The sequence below is a fragment of the Phaenicophaeus curvirostris genome, chromosome 38 (genome assembly GCF_032191515.1).
Source record: "Phaenicophaeus curvirostris isolate KB17595 chromosome 38, BPBGC_Pcur_1.0, whole genome shotgun sequence".
In the NCBI taxonomy this organism is placed as follows: Eukaryota; Metazoa; Chordata; class Aves; order Cuculiformes; family Cuculidae; genus Phaenicophaeus; species Phaenicophaeus curvirostris.
Window position 1 is genome coordinate 609,561 of NC_091429.1, and position 14,204 is coordinate 623,764.

The 14,204-nt window shown below is 60.7% G+C and overlaps 2 protein-coding genes across 2 annotated transcripts in view; both read left to right on the forward strand.

Annotated features, from left to right (window-relative positions):
* The window catches only part of VDR (vitamin D receptor), a 32,534-nt gene extending 24,547 nt beyond the window's left edge, over positions 1-7,987 (forward strand). The window contains exons 5-11 of the mRNA XM_069879597.1: positions 3-133; positions 4,699-4,883; positions 5,052-5,175; positions 5,474-5,645; positions 6,158-6,309; positions 6,756-6,872; positions 7,038-7,987. Of these exons, the coding sequence (XP_069735698.1) occupies positions 3-133; positions 4,699-4,883; positions 5,052-5,175; positions 5,474-5,645; positions 6,158-6,309; positions 6,756-6,872; positions 7,038-7,297 (1,141 nt within the window). The 3' untranslated portion in view covers positions 7,298-7,987. The remainder of the gene's footprint in view (positions 1-2; positions 134-4,698; positions 4,884-5,051; positions 5,176-5,473; positions 5,646-6,157; positions 6,310-6,755; positions 6,873-7,037) is intronic.
* A 1,122-nt stretch (positions 7,988-9,109) lies between these two features.
* Positions 9,110-13,520, forward strand: MYG1 (MYG1 exonuclease). The gene is made up of 7 exons (XM_069879593.1): positions 9,110-9,262; positions 10,105-10,217; positions 10,312-10,471; positions 11,300-11,449; positions 11,531-11,653; positions 12,209-12,390; positions 13,243-13,520. Exons 1-7 carry the CDS (start codon positions 9,137-9,139, stop codon positions 13,430-13,432), a joined length of 1,044 nt encoding a protein of 347 aa, XP_069735694.1. The 5' UTR covers positions 9,110-9,136; the 3' UTR covers positions 13,433-13,520.
* Positions 13,521-14,204: the final 684 nt, after the last annotated feature.

Below are 14,204 nucleotides of genomic sequence, written 5' to 3' on the forward strand. Positions count from 1 at the left end.
AGGAGAAGCATGAAGAGGAAAGCCATGTTCACCTGCCCCTTCAACGGCGACTGCAAAATCACCAAGGACAACCGGCGGCACTGCCAGGCGTGCCGGCTGAAGCGCTGCGTGGACATCGGCATGATGAAAGAGTGTGAGTACGCGGACATGCATCCCACGGGGATCGCGCCTCCTCCGCTTCTTCCTTCTCGATTCAAGGTGGGCACGCGAGCGTGAAACCCAAAAGCCCTGGCAGGATCCGAAAGGGATGCAAAGGGCAAGGGATGCGGTGGGTAATGATTGAGAGGAGCTCGTTTAATGATTGAGGGGGTGGTTAGCAAGCCAGGGAGTCGCTTCTCTCAGAGCCAAGTCCCCTTTTCTTGGCTCTCGGGGGGCACCAGCGTAGTGGGAGCATCCGGAGCTGTTTCTGATTAACTCCTGTTTACACGGACTGAACTCACTCCAATCCCGCCTGGGCAAAGTCATTGTCTTCTCCAACACCTTTTTCCAAGCGGGGAGATGGAATGAGCTTCCCCACAGCCATTTCCATCAGCTGTGTCACCTCTTTCTTTGGTCTGGTCCCTTCTTCGCACCGTGTGGCTCCATCTGCCCAGCCGCATGCCCAGCAGTGACTTAAATAAATAGCAGAGGGAAGTAAAATAGTCTTTAACTCAATCCAAACAGACGGATGTTGTCCAAATATTTATTTTCTTCAACTCTATTTATAGATAAGCAGCTTTTAAAAATACAATATTTGGCACAGTTCTTCCTACCACCCCATGCTTGAGGAGAAGGCTGGTGCTCACGTCTTCTTCAACCCTAAGTAGAACCATGGAATCATTGAGGTTGGAACAGTCCCCCAAGCTCATCTGGTCCATCCTCCAGGGCAGGATCCCCTCCCTGGCCCTGCTGGTCCCTCTGCTTTGGGTGCAGCCCGGGACACGGGTGGTTTCTGGGCTGCGAGCACACTTTGCTGGCTCATGTGGAGCTTCTCCTCCCCCAGCACCCCAAGTCCTTCTCTCAGGGTCGCTGCTGGCTCGTGTTCAGTTTCCAATTGTCCCAAAGATCACGCAGATTCCTGATGAAGGGAAGCTCCGTGGGTGTCATTCTCTTAAGCTCGCATCCCCATCCCATGACGAGGGAGAAAAAGACGATACGATAAACCCTGTGTCCCCGTGGTCTGGGTGAGTCTGAGGACACGGGAGCCTGGTGGCCTGGGCCAGTTGGCACATCCGCTACTAACGAGGGAAATGTGTTGACTTGCACCGGTTAATGACCTAGGAAGGGCTGGAAAACTCAACAGCAAGTGATGCGTGAGGTGTTTGAACCCCAGCTGGGGTCAGGGATGGGCCAGGTCCCAGGGATGTTCACGCTTTCCGCAGGAGTTAACTTGTAAGCAACCCCGTTAGCAAATTGGTACCGGATTAACAAAACCCGACCTAAAGAGACCAAAAATAGCCTTTCCGCGGACTTTGCTGCCGGTTAAATGAAGGGGAACGAGGTGCTGCTGTTATTTTTAGGCTGAAACAGGGATCTGGAAGCTGGAGGGTGGTGGGGTGGTGTCTTCCCCACATTGTTGTTGAAGGCTTGGCCAGTTTGACCCGACGGACAACGGGGTCTGAGTGTGAAGTAGAAATGAGAGCGTGAGATGGGGAGGAAGAGGAAGAAGTAGAGGAAGAGGTAAAGGTGGTAGAGGTAGAGGTAGAGGTGGAGGAAGAGGAGGAAGAGGTAGAGGTAGAGGAGGAAGAGGTAGAGGAGGAAGAGGTAGAGGTAGAGGAGGTAGAGGTAGAGGAAGAGGAGGAAGAGGTAGAGGTAGAGGTAGAGGAGGTAGAGGAAGAGGAAGAGGTAGAGGTAGAGGTAGAGGTAGAGGTAGAGGTAGAGGTAGAGGTAGAGGTAGAGGAGGAAGAGGTAGAGGAGGTAGAGGTAGAGGTAGAGGTAGAGGTAGAGGTAGAGGTAGAGGAGGAAGAAGTAGAGGTAGAGGAAGAGGGCAGAACCTGGTGCCTGCATCAATCATGGTGAACAGCCAGGGCACCCCTAAGCTGGAGACGTGTTCACTTTGGAGCCACCTGGAGGAAACATCCCTCTGGAGCGAAGTGAAAGGAGCGTTCCCAAAAGCCGAGGCTCGAGCTGCGAGGTGGCTTCTGCCTCTCCCCATCGCCCGCCCCGCCAGCTTGCCCTGCACTTTACCCTGTGGAGATAAGATGGGTGGAAACCCACAAGTATTTGCTAACGTTGGCGGCCGGTGCCTTGGGGTGACCCCAGGTTTGCGGTGGGGGCTGTAAATCCTGCTCCAGCCCTATGGCCATGACCTTGGCCGCCCTCCAGCTTCCACCCTCCTCCCCTGTCTGGTCCCTCCTCGGGGGACGGCGGCCACCCCAGCGCTGTCCCCAGCTCCTGGTGGCTTTGCTTGAGCTTTAACGCAAGCCCTTCCTCTCCCCAGCAAGCACTGGCCCCTCCAGCCCATCACCACAGCCTCTGGTCTGCAGGAGGCCACGGAGATGATCTGAGGGCTGGAGAACCTCCCGTATGAGGACAGGCTGAGAGAGTTGGGGTTGTTCAGCCTGGAGAAGAGAAGGCTTCAGAGAGACCTCAGAGCAGCTTCCAGGATGGAAAGGGGCTCCAGGAAAGCTGTGAGGGACTCTGGATCAGGGAGGGCAGGGAGAGGATGAGGGGGAACGGTTTTGAGCTGCAAGAGGGGAGATTGAGATGAGATCTTAGGAAGAAATTCTTCACAACGAGGGTGGGAGGCCCTGGAGCAGAGGGGCAGGATCCTCTCCTTCACCCTGCTGGTCCCACGGCTTCAGATGCAGCCCAGTTTGATAAACTTGAAGTTTTGCTTTAGATTTGCTTGCTCCACGCCGTCCACGGCGCCTCCAGCCCTTTGGTTTTGGCCCCGGTGGCAGGGCTGGACCCTCGCCCGGCCGGCCCTGTCCCCCCCGGTGTCGGCCGCGGCTTTCCCGGCTGCCCTCGCGGTGTCCGCACGGCCGCCCAGCGTCCGTCTGGAGGGGATGGGCAGATGTTCTCTCAGCCTCCACGCGGCCCTTGGGTCGGGGCAGCCCACGAGCCCTCAGCCACATCTCCGGTCGTGCCAGGAGTCTGTGGCTGGACGTCTCCTGCTCAGCGTTTGGGAAGGGATCAGATGTGGGGTGTGAGCACCTCCCGGTCCCATATTCCCCCTCGAGGCTGGCAGGGCCGTGGTGGGCCACGTCCATCCTTCTGTGAGTACAAAGGAGGCTTGAATCCTTTTCCTGAGGACTTGATAAAGCCAGCAGGTCCCTGCGTCGACGTCCCTCGTCCACATCCCCTCCGATCCCACCGAAACACCCTTCCTCCAGCACGGCCAGGGGTGTTTCATAGAACTATAGAATCACGGAATCATTTAGTTGGAAAAGACCTTTTGAGATCAAGTCCAACCGTCCCTCAGCACCTCATCCATCCCATCCAGGTCCCTTTGGATCCATCCCTTCTCTCCAGTGCTTCAACCCCACCACGCAGCTTGGTGTCACGGGCCAAGTCGCTGGGGATGCCCTCAACCCCGCTGCCCAGATCCACGACAAAGAGATTAAACCCATTGGTTGGTCCCAAACCCACCCCTGAGGACGCCGCCCATTACTGGTTTCAAAGTGGAGTGACCTTTCAGGTCGTCCTCGTGCCTCTGAGCTCATCCAAGTCCCCTCTGAGGTTGTGCAAGCTGGGAATGTGTAGGAAACGTATCGGAAAAATGCCGTTGGCTAAAGGTGGTGGGAAGGAGCTGGGACTGCAAACAGCTCCTCGCCTCGAGCCCTGCGACCTTGGCTCCTGCCGCCCTTCGCCAACCTCTCGTCCTGAATTCCACCTCGACTTGCCCTGCAGCAAATCTCCCAAGCCGCCTTCTCGTCAGAAAACGTGCTTAGGGTTTTCTTTAATGGCTGGTTAAAGGGCTGACAATTCCTTCATGGAAAGGGTTCTCAGACCCTGGCAGAGGCTGGCGGCCCCGTCCCTGGGGGCTTCAAACACCGTGTGGCACCTGGGGACGGGGTTCAGTCACGGGCTTGGGCGGGTGCTTGGACTGGATGAGCTTGGAGGGTTCTCCAACCTTAACGATTCCATGATTCTACGATTCTTTTCTTCCAGCCCCATGAGCTATTCAGGTCTTTAAGTTCCTTTTATACAGATTTGAGCCCAAATTGCCTGTGGATGCTCCCCTTCCCTAAATAAATAGGAGAAGCCTTGAGTATCACCTTTGGGTCCAACCCTTGGAGGTTCCCCCCTAACAGAAGCCACAAATACCCAACGCTGGGAGCGAGGAGATGTTTATGTGACCCTTTAGCTTAAAATCACTGGATACCCAGACGATCGCAGCCGGAGCGACGCTGCATCGGGCTCCCTCTGTTGTCGAGCGGTGAAGGAGCCGTGCGGGAGCTTGATGAACCCACTGGCCTGAGTCTTGCAGGAGCGAGATTGAGATTTCTTCCACCTGAAAGCCCAGGACAAGCAGCAAGGTCACCGAGCAGACGTGTGGCAGCGCTGACGTGACCTTATTGCCCCCATTCCCTGCCTAAAAGCCCCCAAGTGGGCTATAAACTGGTCTGGAAGCGGGAAGCTGTGACCCAGCAGTTGAGGACAGGGGTGATGAGGGTTTAATGGTGATTAGCGAAGGGAGGGAGGTGCTGGCTGCAGCAGCCCAGGGTTGTTTCGGTCTCTCTTTCCCTGGTTTTGACGCTTTCCTTGTCCCTGCAGTCATCCTGACGGACGAGGAGGTCCAGAGGAAGCGCGAGATGATCTTGAAGCGCAAGGAGGAGGAGGCGCTCAAGGAGAGCCTGAAGCCCAGACTCTCAGAGGAGCAGCAGAAAGTCATCGACATCCTCCTCGAGGCACATCGCAAAACCTACGACCCCACATACGCCGACTTCACCAAGTTTCGGGTACGGCTGCGCCCCAAATCCCACACACAGGACCAAGCGGTTCCTACCCAGATGCTCCAAACCAGTTTCATCCCATGACTTCTCACTAGAGAGGAGTTAAAGATCTCAGTGCAAGAGCCTCAGCGAATGCCCCCAGCCCCATTCCTCACATTCCGCTCTCTCTTCCAGCCCCCTGTGAGGAGCAAACCCAACAACAGGGCGGCAGCCAGGTCCTCCTCCGTCCTCACCCAGGACTTGTCCTCGGAGGACTCCTCCGATCTCTTCAGTTCCGATGCCTTTGGTGCATTTCCAGGTACAGCACTGGCCTCTCTGCAGACAGTGGGGGTGGGAATCATAGAATCATGGAATCCTGGGATGGTTTGGGTCGGAAGGGGCCTCAAAGTCTCTTCCCTCAGGTTGCCCAGAGCAGGGGAGGCTGCCCCCTCCCTGGAGGGGTTCAAGGCCAGGTTGGATGGGGCTTGGAGCCCCTGATCCAGCAGGAGGTGTCCCTGCCCATGGCAGGGGTGGGACTGGGTGGGCTTTGGGGTCCCTTCCACCCCAACCCATTCTATGATTCTAAACGAGGCACCCCCTGACTGTCTCCTTTCCAGAGCCCGTAGAGCCCCCGATGTTTTCGAACCTGGTCCTCTCTGAGGAGAATGACGAGAGTTCCTCCATGAATATCGACTTCTCCCACCTCTCCATGCTCCCGCACTTGGCCGACCTGGTTAGCTACAGCATCCAGAAGGTGATCGGCTTTGCCAAAATGATCCCAGGATTCAGGTGAGACGTTTGCTCCCAGATCCAATCTCTGAGGAGGTTTCCACTCTTGGGAATCCCGTCCTGCTCTTCACAGCCAGATCATTTTTCTCTGTTTCATCCTCACAGCTGTCCCTCAGGCTCTGTTCCATCCTCAGGTCTGTTCCTACTTTCACGTTTGCTGTCTCTCCTCCTTCCTGAGGTTGTTCCGCTTCCATCTTTACCTTGGTGCCCCCCAACTCCATCAGCAAAATGCTTGAGCTCCTCAGACGCTTGATGCCACGTGAGAGGTCCCCGTCCTGGCTTGTGAAGGACCTCAGGTCCTGTTTATCTCTAGGCTGGTGCCCACGGTGCTGGGTGCTGCCTCTCATTAAACGTTGCTGCTGAAAAACCAGCTTAATTACAGAGAAAGCTGGGGTGGGGGAGAAGCTGGGGTGCCACCAGCCAAGCGACCAGGGTTCCTGGTGGCACAGGGGTGGCCTGGGTTCTTCTGTAGCTCACCAGACGGGTCTCTTCACCCTCTCCCGGCTCTGCAGGGACCTGGCAGCAGAGGACCAGATCGCCCTGCTGAAATCCAGTGCCATCGAGGTGATCATGCTGCGCTCGAACCAGTCCTTCACCCTCGAGGACATGACGTGGACCTGCGGCAGCAACGACTTCAAGTACAGGATCAGCGATGTCACCCAAGGTAAAGGTTGCCAGACGTGCTCCTGCTTGCTGTGGGCTTTAAACCTCATCCCAGCCTCAAATTCGGATGCAAAAATCCCATAGTGAGGAGTCTGGAAGCAGGGATTGAATCATGGAATCATGAAGGTTGGAGAAGACCTCTAAGCTCATCCAGTCCAACCACGCAGCACCTACCTCTGATGTAGAGCCTGGAGGTTCCCTGGGCTTGGTTTAGCTGCATTTCAAATCACATCTTATAGAATCATAGAATCATGAAGGTTGGAAAAGCCCTCCAAGCTCATCCAGTCCAACCACCAGCCCTGCCGCGCGGGTGCCACGATCCCACTGGATCCAAGCCCCATCCAACCTGGCCTTGAACACCTCCAGGGGTGGGGTATCCACAACTTTCTCTGGGCAACCTGTCTTGTTCTGGAACCGCCTGTGCTTAAAGGTCCTTTCTCTTCCCAGCCGGCCACAGCATGGACCTGCTGGAACCGCTCGTGAAATTCCAGGTTGGCTTGAAGAAGCTGAACCTTCATGAAGAAGAGCACGTGCTCCTCATGGCCATCTGCATCCTGTCCCCAGGTAGGATTTTGCGAGTCCCCCTGGATCAACAAGGCACTTGCCTCCAAACCCATTGTCTTTCCCTGCCTCTCCATCCCGGGAAGCTGGGAACAGGGGTGGGACTCATCCTACATCCATGGTGTCTCCTACATCCGTGGTGTCTCCTACATCCATGGTGTCTCCTAGATCGCCCCGGCGTGCAGGACACCTCGCTGGTGGAATCCCTCCAGGATCGCCTCTCGGAGATCCTCCAGACCTACATCCGCTGCCGGCATCCTCCTCCCGGCAGCCGCCTGCTCTACGCCAAGATGATCCAGAAGCTCGCCGACCTGCGGAGCCTCAACGAGGAGCACTCCAAGCAGTATCGCTGCCTCTCCTTCCAGCCCGAGCACAGCATGCAGCTCACGCCCCTGGTGCTCGAGGTCTTCGGCAACGAGATCTCCTGACTCCGACCACCGGGATGAGCGGCCGCCGGCAAAGGGATAAGTCAGCCCGGCTTCCCGAGCGGAGAGATGCGACCTCGGGCGGGAGTTCTGCCCCAGGGGTGGTTTGGATTCACACTACGGGAGCTCCTCCTGCATCTCCTCCTCCCCGATGACGAGGTTTGCAGGATCAGACCCAAATCTGGGGGGTTTCTCCACGTTCCGGGAGCAGCTTTGCCCGCTTCCCTGCCATCCGTGAGAGCTGATTTATCCCTTTAGGAATGTTTTGAGGCTGGGCTACCTCAAATCCTTTATTTCTTGCCCTAAAGAAGCCGGCCTAGGGTGGTTTTCGGGGGGGAACGTGGACTCTGCTCCCCTCTGGACACCTGTAGCGCTCGCTCCTTGTACCCGAAAGGAGACGATGATGGAATTTCACCCCAAATCCGGGATGTCCTCGCCCCAGAGAGCAGGAGGAGGCCGGAGGCGCCGGTGCCGGCCTGGAGAGGGGGATTTGGCCTCGGCCAGCGATGGAAGCAGCCGGATGAGCCGTTCCCGTGGGATCTGGGGGAGCAGGGCCTGCGCGGGGCCCCCCACAGCGATGGGATCTGGACGCTTACGGGGTCCCGGGGTGGGATGGGGGTTTGGGGTCCCAGCCCCCCTGGCTGGGGGGGACCCAGTGAGCCTCCTGGCAAATAAACTTGTGCTTGGGAACGGTGCCTGCGCGGCTCGGGGGGGGCTGCGCGTCCGTCTGTCCTGTGTGGACTGGGCAGGGCAGTGTCTGTCTGTCCCTGCCCATGTCCATCGGTCCCGGTCCCTGTCCATCTGCCCATGCCCCTGTCTGTCCCTGCCCATGTACGTCTGTCCGTCTCTCCCCATCCCCATCGGTCTGTTCCTGCCCGTGTCCTTCTGTCCTTGTCCCTGTCCATCTGCCCCTGCCTGTGTCTCTCTGTCCTTGTCCCCCTGTCCCTGTCCTTCTGTCCCTCTGTTCCCCTGTCCCCCTCTCCCTGTGTCCCTGTCCCCTTGTCCCCCTCCCCTGTTCCTCTGTCTCCCTGTCCCTCTGTCCCTTTGTCCTTCTGTCCCTGTCCCCCTCCCCTGTTCCTCTGTCTCCCTGTCCCTGTCCCTCTGTCCCTTTGTCCTTCTGTCCCTGTCCCCCTCCCCTGTTCCTCTGTCTCCCTGTCCCTGTGTCCCCCTGTCCCTCTGTCCCTGTCTCCCTGTCCCCTTGTCCCCCTCCCCTGTTCCTGTGTGTCCCTGTCCGTCCCTCTGTCCCTGTTCCCCTCTCCCTGTCCCCCTGTCCCTCTGTCCCTGTTCCCCTCTGTCTCCCTGTCCCTCTGTCTCCCTGTCCCTCTGTTCCCCTGTCCCCCCCTCTGTCCCTGTTCCCCTCTCCCTGTCCCCCTGTCCCTCTGTCCCTGTTCCCCTCTGTCTCCCTGTCCCCTTGTCCCCCTCCCCTGTCCCTCTGTCTCCCTGTCCCTCTGTCTCCCTGTCCCCCTCTCCCGGTCCGTGTGTCCCTCTGTTCCCCTGTCCGTGTGTCCCTCTGTTCCCCTGCCCCTCCGTTCCGTGTGTCCCTCTGTTCCCCTGTCCCCCTCTTCCTGCCTCTCCCGGAAGTGCCGCTCTAGCCCCGCCCCCGGGGCCGCGCGCGAGGCGAGGGGCGGGGCGGGGGGCCGCGAGGCGCATGCGCAGAGCCGACGGGCGGGGGCAGGGCGGGGCTCCGCGCGCGCGCGCGGGGAGAAAGGGCGGGGCCGGGCGGGGGGCGGCGCATGCGCAGAGCGGGAGGGAGGGGCCGGCGCGCGCAGGGTGCGCTCGGCGCATGCGCAGTGGGGGCGGGGCGGGGCTTGCGCGGGGTTTGCGCGGAGTTTGCGCGGGGGGATGCGCGGGGCGGTCCGCGCCGCCCGCCTCATGGCCGCCTCCCCGCGCATCGGCACCCACGACGGCGCCTTCCACTGCGATGAGGCCCTGGCCTGCGCCCTGCTGCGCCTGCTGCCGCCCTACCGGGTACCGGGGGGGGGGCCCAGGGCCGGCTGGGGGTCCCTGGTCCCACCTAGAGGCCCCCCTCTGGTCCCCAGTGCCATCTGCGGGTCCCCGGTCCCATCCAGAGGCCGCCCTTAGGTCCCCAGTGCCATTTGGGGGTCCCTGGTCCCACCTAGGTGCCATCTCGGGGTCCCCACTCCCTCCCCGGGGTCCCCAGTCCCACCCAGTGGCCACCCTCGGGTCCCCAGTGCCATTTGAGGGTCCCTGATCCCACTCAATGGCCACCCTTAGGTCCCCAGTCCCACCCAGTGGCCACCCTCGGGTCCCCAATACCATTTGGGTGTCCCTGGTCCCACGTAGAGGCCCACCTCTGGTCCCCAGTGCCATCTGCGGGTCTCCGGTCCCATCCAGAGGCCGCCCTTTGGGTTCCCTGTGCCATTTGGGGGTCCCTGGTCCCACCTAGAGGCCCCTCTTTGGTCCACAGTGCTATCTGCAGGTCCCTGATGCCATCCAGAAGCCATGCTTAGGTCCCCGGTCCCTCCTCAGGGTTCCTAGTCCCACCCCGTGGCCACCCTTGGGTCCCCAGTGCCATTTGGGGGTCCCTGGTCCCATCCAGAAGCCACCCTTAGGTCCCCAGTCCCTCCTCAGGGTCCCTAGTCCCACCCAGTGGCCTCCTCAGGGTCCCTAGTCCCACCCAGTGTCCACTCTTTCTGTCCCCAGTGCCATTTGAGGGTCCCTGGTCCCACCCAGGGGCTGCCCTTTGGGTCCCCGGTGCCATTTGGAGGTCCCTGGTCCCATTTAGGGGCCCCCTGTGTCCCCAGTCCCTCCTTGGGGTCCCCCCCAACGCTCCCCCACATTCCCCGCAGGACGCGGAGGTCGTGCGCAGCCGGGACCCGAAGCGCCTGGCGCCGTGCGAGGTGGTGGTGGATGTGGGGGGCGAGTACGACCCCGCACGGCACCGCTACGACCACCACCAGAGGTGAGATGCGCCCCCCCAGGCCCCAGGGTGCCCCTGAAGACCCCAGGATCCCCCTGAGACCCCTCAGAGCTGCCCCGCCTTGCCCCCCCCCCAGATCCTTCAGGGAGACCATGCAGAGCCTGCGGCCGGACAAGCCCTGGACCACGAAGCTGAGCAGCGCTGGGCTCGTTTATTGCCATTTCGGCTCCCAAATCCTAGCGGAGCTCCTGGGGCAACCAGAGGACAGTCCCGTGGTGACAGCGCTCTACGATAAAGTAGGGGGGGAAACCGGGGGGCTCTGACCTTGATCATCCTGGCTTGGGGGTGGCCTGTGTTGGTCCAGAGTGGCTGAACATGAGCCAGCGGTGGCCCAGGTGGCCCAGGAGGCCACCAGCACCTGGCTCAGATCAGCCATGGGGTGGCCAGCAGGAGCAGGGAAGGGATCATCCTCCTGTGCTCGGCGCTGGTGAGGCGGCACCTCGAATCCTGGGTTCAGTTTTGGGCCCCTCGCTCCAAGAAAGACCTTGAGGGGCTGGAGCGTGTCGGGAGAAAGGAACGGAGCTGGGGAAGGGGCTGGAGAACAGGGGTTGTGGGAGCAGTGAGGGACCTGGAGGGGTTTGTGTGGAGAAGAGGAGGCTGAGGGGAGAGCTCTGTGTTCCCTGCAGCTCCTGGAAAGGAGCTTGTGGTGAGGTGGGTGCTGGTCTCTTCTCCCAAGGAAGACGCGATGGGATGAAGGGAAATGGCCTCAAATTGTGCCAGGAGAGGTTTAGGTTGGATATTGGGAGCAATTCCTTGACGGAAAGGGCTCTCGGGCCCTGGCAGGGGCTGCCCGGGGCGGTTGTGGAGTCCCCGTCCCTGGAGGGGTTCAAAAGCCGGGTGGATGAGCTGCTCGGGGATGGTTGGACTCAATGAACTCCAAGATCTTTTGCAACCTAACAGTTCTGATTCTTCTCTGGAGAAATCCAACCCAGCTGGACGTGCTCTGATGCACCGAGTGACCCTGCTTTGGCCCACGATGAGGTCCAGAGATCCCTTCCAGCCCCACCATCTCGGGGGCAGCTGCAGGCCGGGCTGATCCTTGATTCCTCCTCTTCCCTCCTCAGATGTACGAGAGCTTTGTGGAGGAGATCGACGCCGTCGACAACGGGATCGCGCAGACCGAGGGCGAACCCCGCTACGCCGTCACCACCACCCTCAGCGCCCGCGTCGCCCGCCTCAACCCCCGCTGGAACGACCCCGACCAGGACACTGAGGTGAGAGGGGGTGGGAGGAATGCGAGGCCCACCACCCGGTCCTGGGGGGGCCCCTCTTGACCCCCATCTCTTCGTCCCCAGGCGGGGTTCAGGCGGGCGATGGAGCTGGTGAGGAACGAGTTCCTGGAGCGGCTCGATTTCTACCACCGGGCCTGGCTGCCGGCGCGGGCGCTGGTGGAGGACGCCGTGCGGAGACGTTTTGAGGTGCCCACCAGCTTTTGGGGGGGCTGGAAGGTTTTGGGGGTGAGGAGAGGGCAGGGCTTATTGGATTAACGCCCCCACTGTGGCTTCCAGGGGGCTTCTTGCAACCCAGAGCCCCAGGTGTGGCTGTGACCCCCCTCCCGTACCCAGATATCTCTGTCCCATACCCCAGAATTCTCACACGTGGCCTTGCACCCCCTTCCTGTACCCCGATAACCCCATCCTGTACCCCAAAATCCACACACCTGGCCCTACACCCCCTCCTGTACCCCCAAATCCACACACACAGCCCTGCACCCCCTCCTGTACCCTAAAATCCCTGGATCCTCCCCCCAGATCTCCCCACGCAGCCTCGCCACACAGATGCATGAGGATAGGGAAGGGGAAACTGAGGCACGGGGAGGTGGGGGTTGTCCAGGATGGATCTAGATGGAAAAAACACCCCGATTTCTCCGCAAAAAAGACCCTTTGTGACCTTGACCACAGCCTCTTCCTGCTCTGGAGCTGCAGGAGTGGGAAAGATGGGATTCGGTGACCACCCCGTGTTCCCACTTCCAGGTGGACGCGAGTGGCCTCATCCTGGAGCTGCCGCGGGGTGGTTGTCCCTGGAAGGAGCACCTTTTCCACCTGGAGAAGGAGCTCGCGCTGCCTGAGCCCCTCCAGCTGGTGCTGTTCCCGGACGGGAACGGGCAGTGGCGCGTGCAGAGCGTCCCCGTGGGACCAAACACCTTCCAGAGCCGGTGAGAACCGTCCCCTCCTGCGTGTCCAGGGGGTGTCCTCGGGGATGGACCAATTCCTCAAGGTCAACGTCTTTATCCGAGATCTGGATGAAGATCGAGTGCTCCCTTAGTCACTGTGGATGACTCCAAGCTGGGTGGAAGGGTGGATCTGCTGGAGGGATGGGAGGATCTGGACCTGGAGCAGCCTTGTCTATTGGGAGGTGGCCCTGGATGATCTTTAAGGTCCCTTCCAAGCCAATCCATTCCATGATTCTATGATCAGGACAGGCTGGATCCATGGGCTGGAGGGCAGGAGGCTCTGCAGGGGGATCGGGACAGGCTGGATCCATGGGCTGAGGCCGATGGGATGGGGTTCAACCAGGCTCAGTGCTGGGTCCTGCTCTTGGTGACACCAACCCCAGGCAGCTCCAGGCCTGGGGAAGGGCGGCTGGAAAGGTGCCTGGTGGAAAAGGACCTGGGGGTGCTGGTCAACAGGGGCTGAACACGAGCCAGCAGCAGCCCAGGAGGCCACCAGCACCTTGCTTGGATCAGCCCTGGGGTGGCCAGCAGGAGCAGGGAAGGGATCGTCCCCCTGGACTCATGCCATGAGGTGGCATCTCAAATCCTGGTTCATTTTTGGGCCCCTTGCTCCAAGAAAGACCTTGAGGGGCTGGAGCGTGTCCAGAGAAGGGAATGGAGCTGGGGAAGGGGCTGGAGAACAGGGATTGTGGGAGCGGCTGAGGGAGCTGGAGGGGTTTGTGTGGAGGAGGCTGAGGGGAGGCCTCATCACTCTCTGCAGCTCCTGGAAAGGCTGGACTCTGATCTCAAAGTTCTTTTCCAACCAAACGATTCTCTGTGCCCCCTGCCCCGCAGGCTGCCCCTCCCCGAGCCCTGGCGTGGGTTCCGTGACGAGGAACTCTCCCAACTCGCCGGCATCCCCGGCTGCGTCTTCGTCCACGCCAGCGGCTTCATCGGCGGCAACCGCAGCCGCGAGGGAGCCTTGGAGATGGCACGGCGGACGCTGGCGCAGCGGCACGAGGAGGGGGGAGCGCAGAGTGGATGAACTGCCCCCCGCCTCCCTCCACAGAGGCTTTGGGGCTCCACTTCCCTGAGGATTGGCCCCGTTTCCCAGTAAACAGCAGTAAAAAACAGTCCCTTCCCCGTGCAGTCATGGGGGGTGCACTGGGCGACCTTGGGGTGCAGGGGGACGTGAGGGAGGACAGGCCGCGCCCCCCCGTGCTGGGAGGGGCACCCCAGCCTCCCGCTGCCCCCCCCAATCCATCTGGCGATGCCAGAAGGTGGCGGAGGGGGGGACACCCAGAGCCCCCCCCGCGCTCCGGCGATGCCGCCAGCCTGGCTTCTCCTCCTGCTGCTCCCCCCCTGCTCGGGGGGCTGCGGGGGCGCAGGGGGGGCCCCCAACCCCACCAACGGGACCCTGGCAGGGGGGCCGCGGCCACGGGCACCGGACCCGGTGGTGCTGGTGGCCATGGGCGCCTGGCTGGTGGCCGTCCTGGGCTACCTGGGCCGCTACGTGCGGAGGAGCCGAGCCGAGACCCGGCTGCACCTCGAGTACCTGCGGGCACTGCCCTGCGAGGGGCCCCGGCACGAGGAGGAGGAGGAGGAAGGAGAGATGCTCAGCACCATCCTCTGAGGGGCAGCAGCAAGGGGAGAGCCCGGAGGAAGAAGTAGGAAAAGAAAGAGGAGGAAGAAGAGATGCTCAGCACTATCCTCTGAGGGGCAGCAGCAAGCCAGGAACCCCAAGGAAGAGGAGGAAGAAGAAGGAGGAGGAGAAGGAAAAGGAAAAGGAGGAGGAAGAAAAGATGCTCAGCACCATC

Bases quoted from the DNA above. Each gene is read 5' to 3' on its own strand.
- MYG1 (XM_069879593.1), top strand. From the start codon at position 9,137: ATGCGCGGGGCGGTCCGCGCCGCCCGCCTCATGGCCGCCTCCCCGCGC. The intron at 10,218-10,311 runs GTGAGATGCGCC...CCCCCCCCCCAG, and splicing joins CGCTACGACCACCACCAGAG to ATCCTTCAGGGAGACCATGC. The intron at 11,450-11,530 runs GTGAGAGGGGGT...CTTCGTCCCCAG, and splicing joins ACCCCGACCAGGACACTGAG to GCGGGGTTCAGGCGGGCGAT.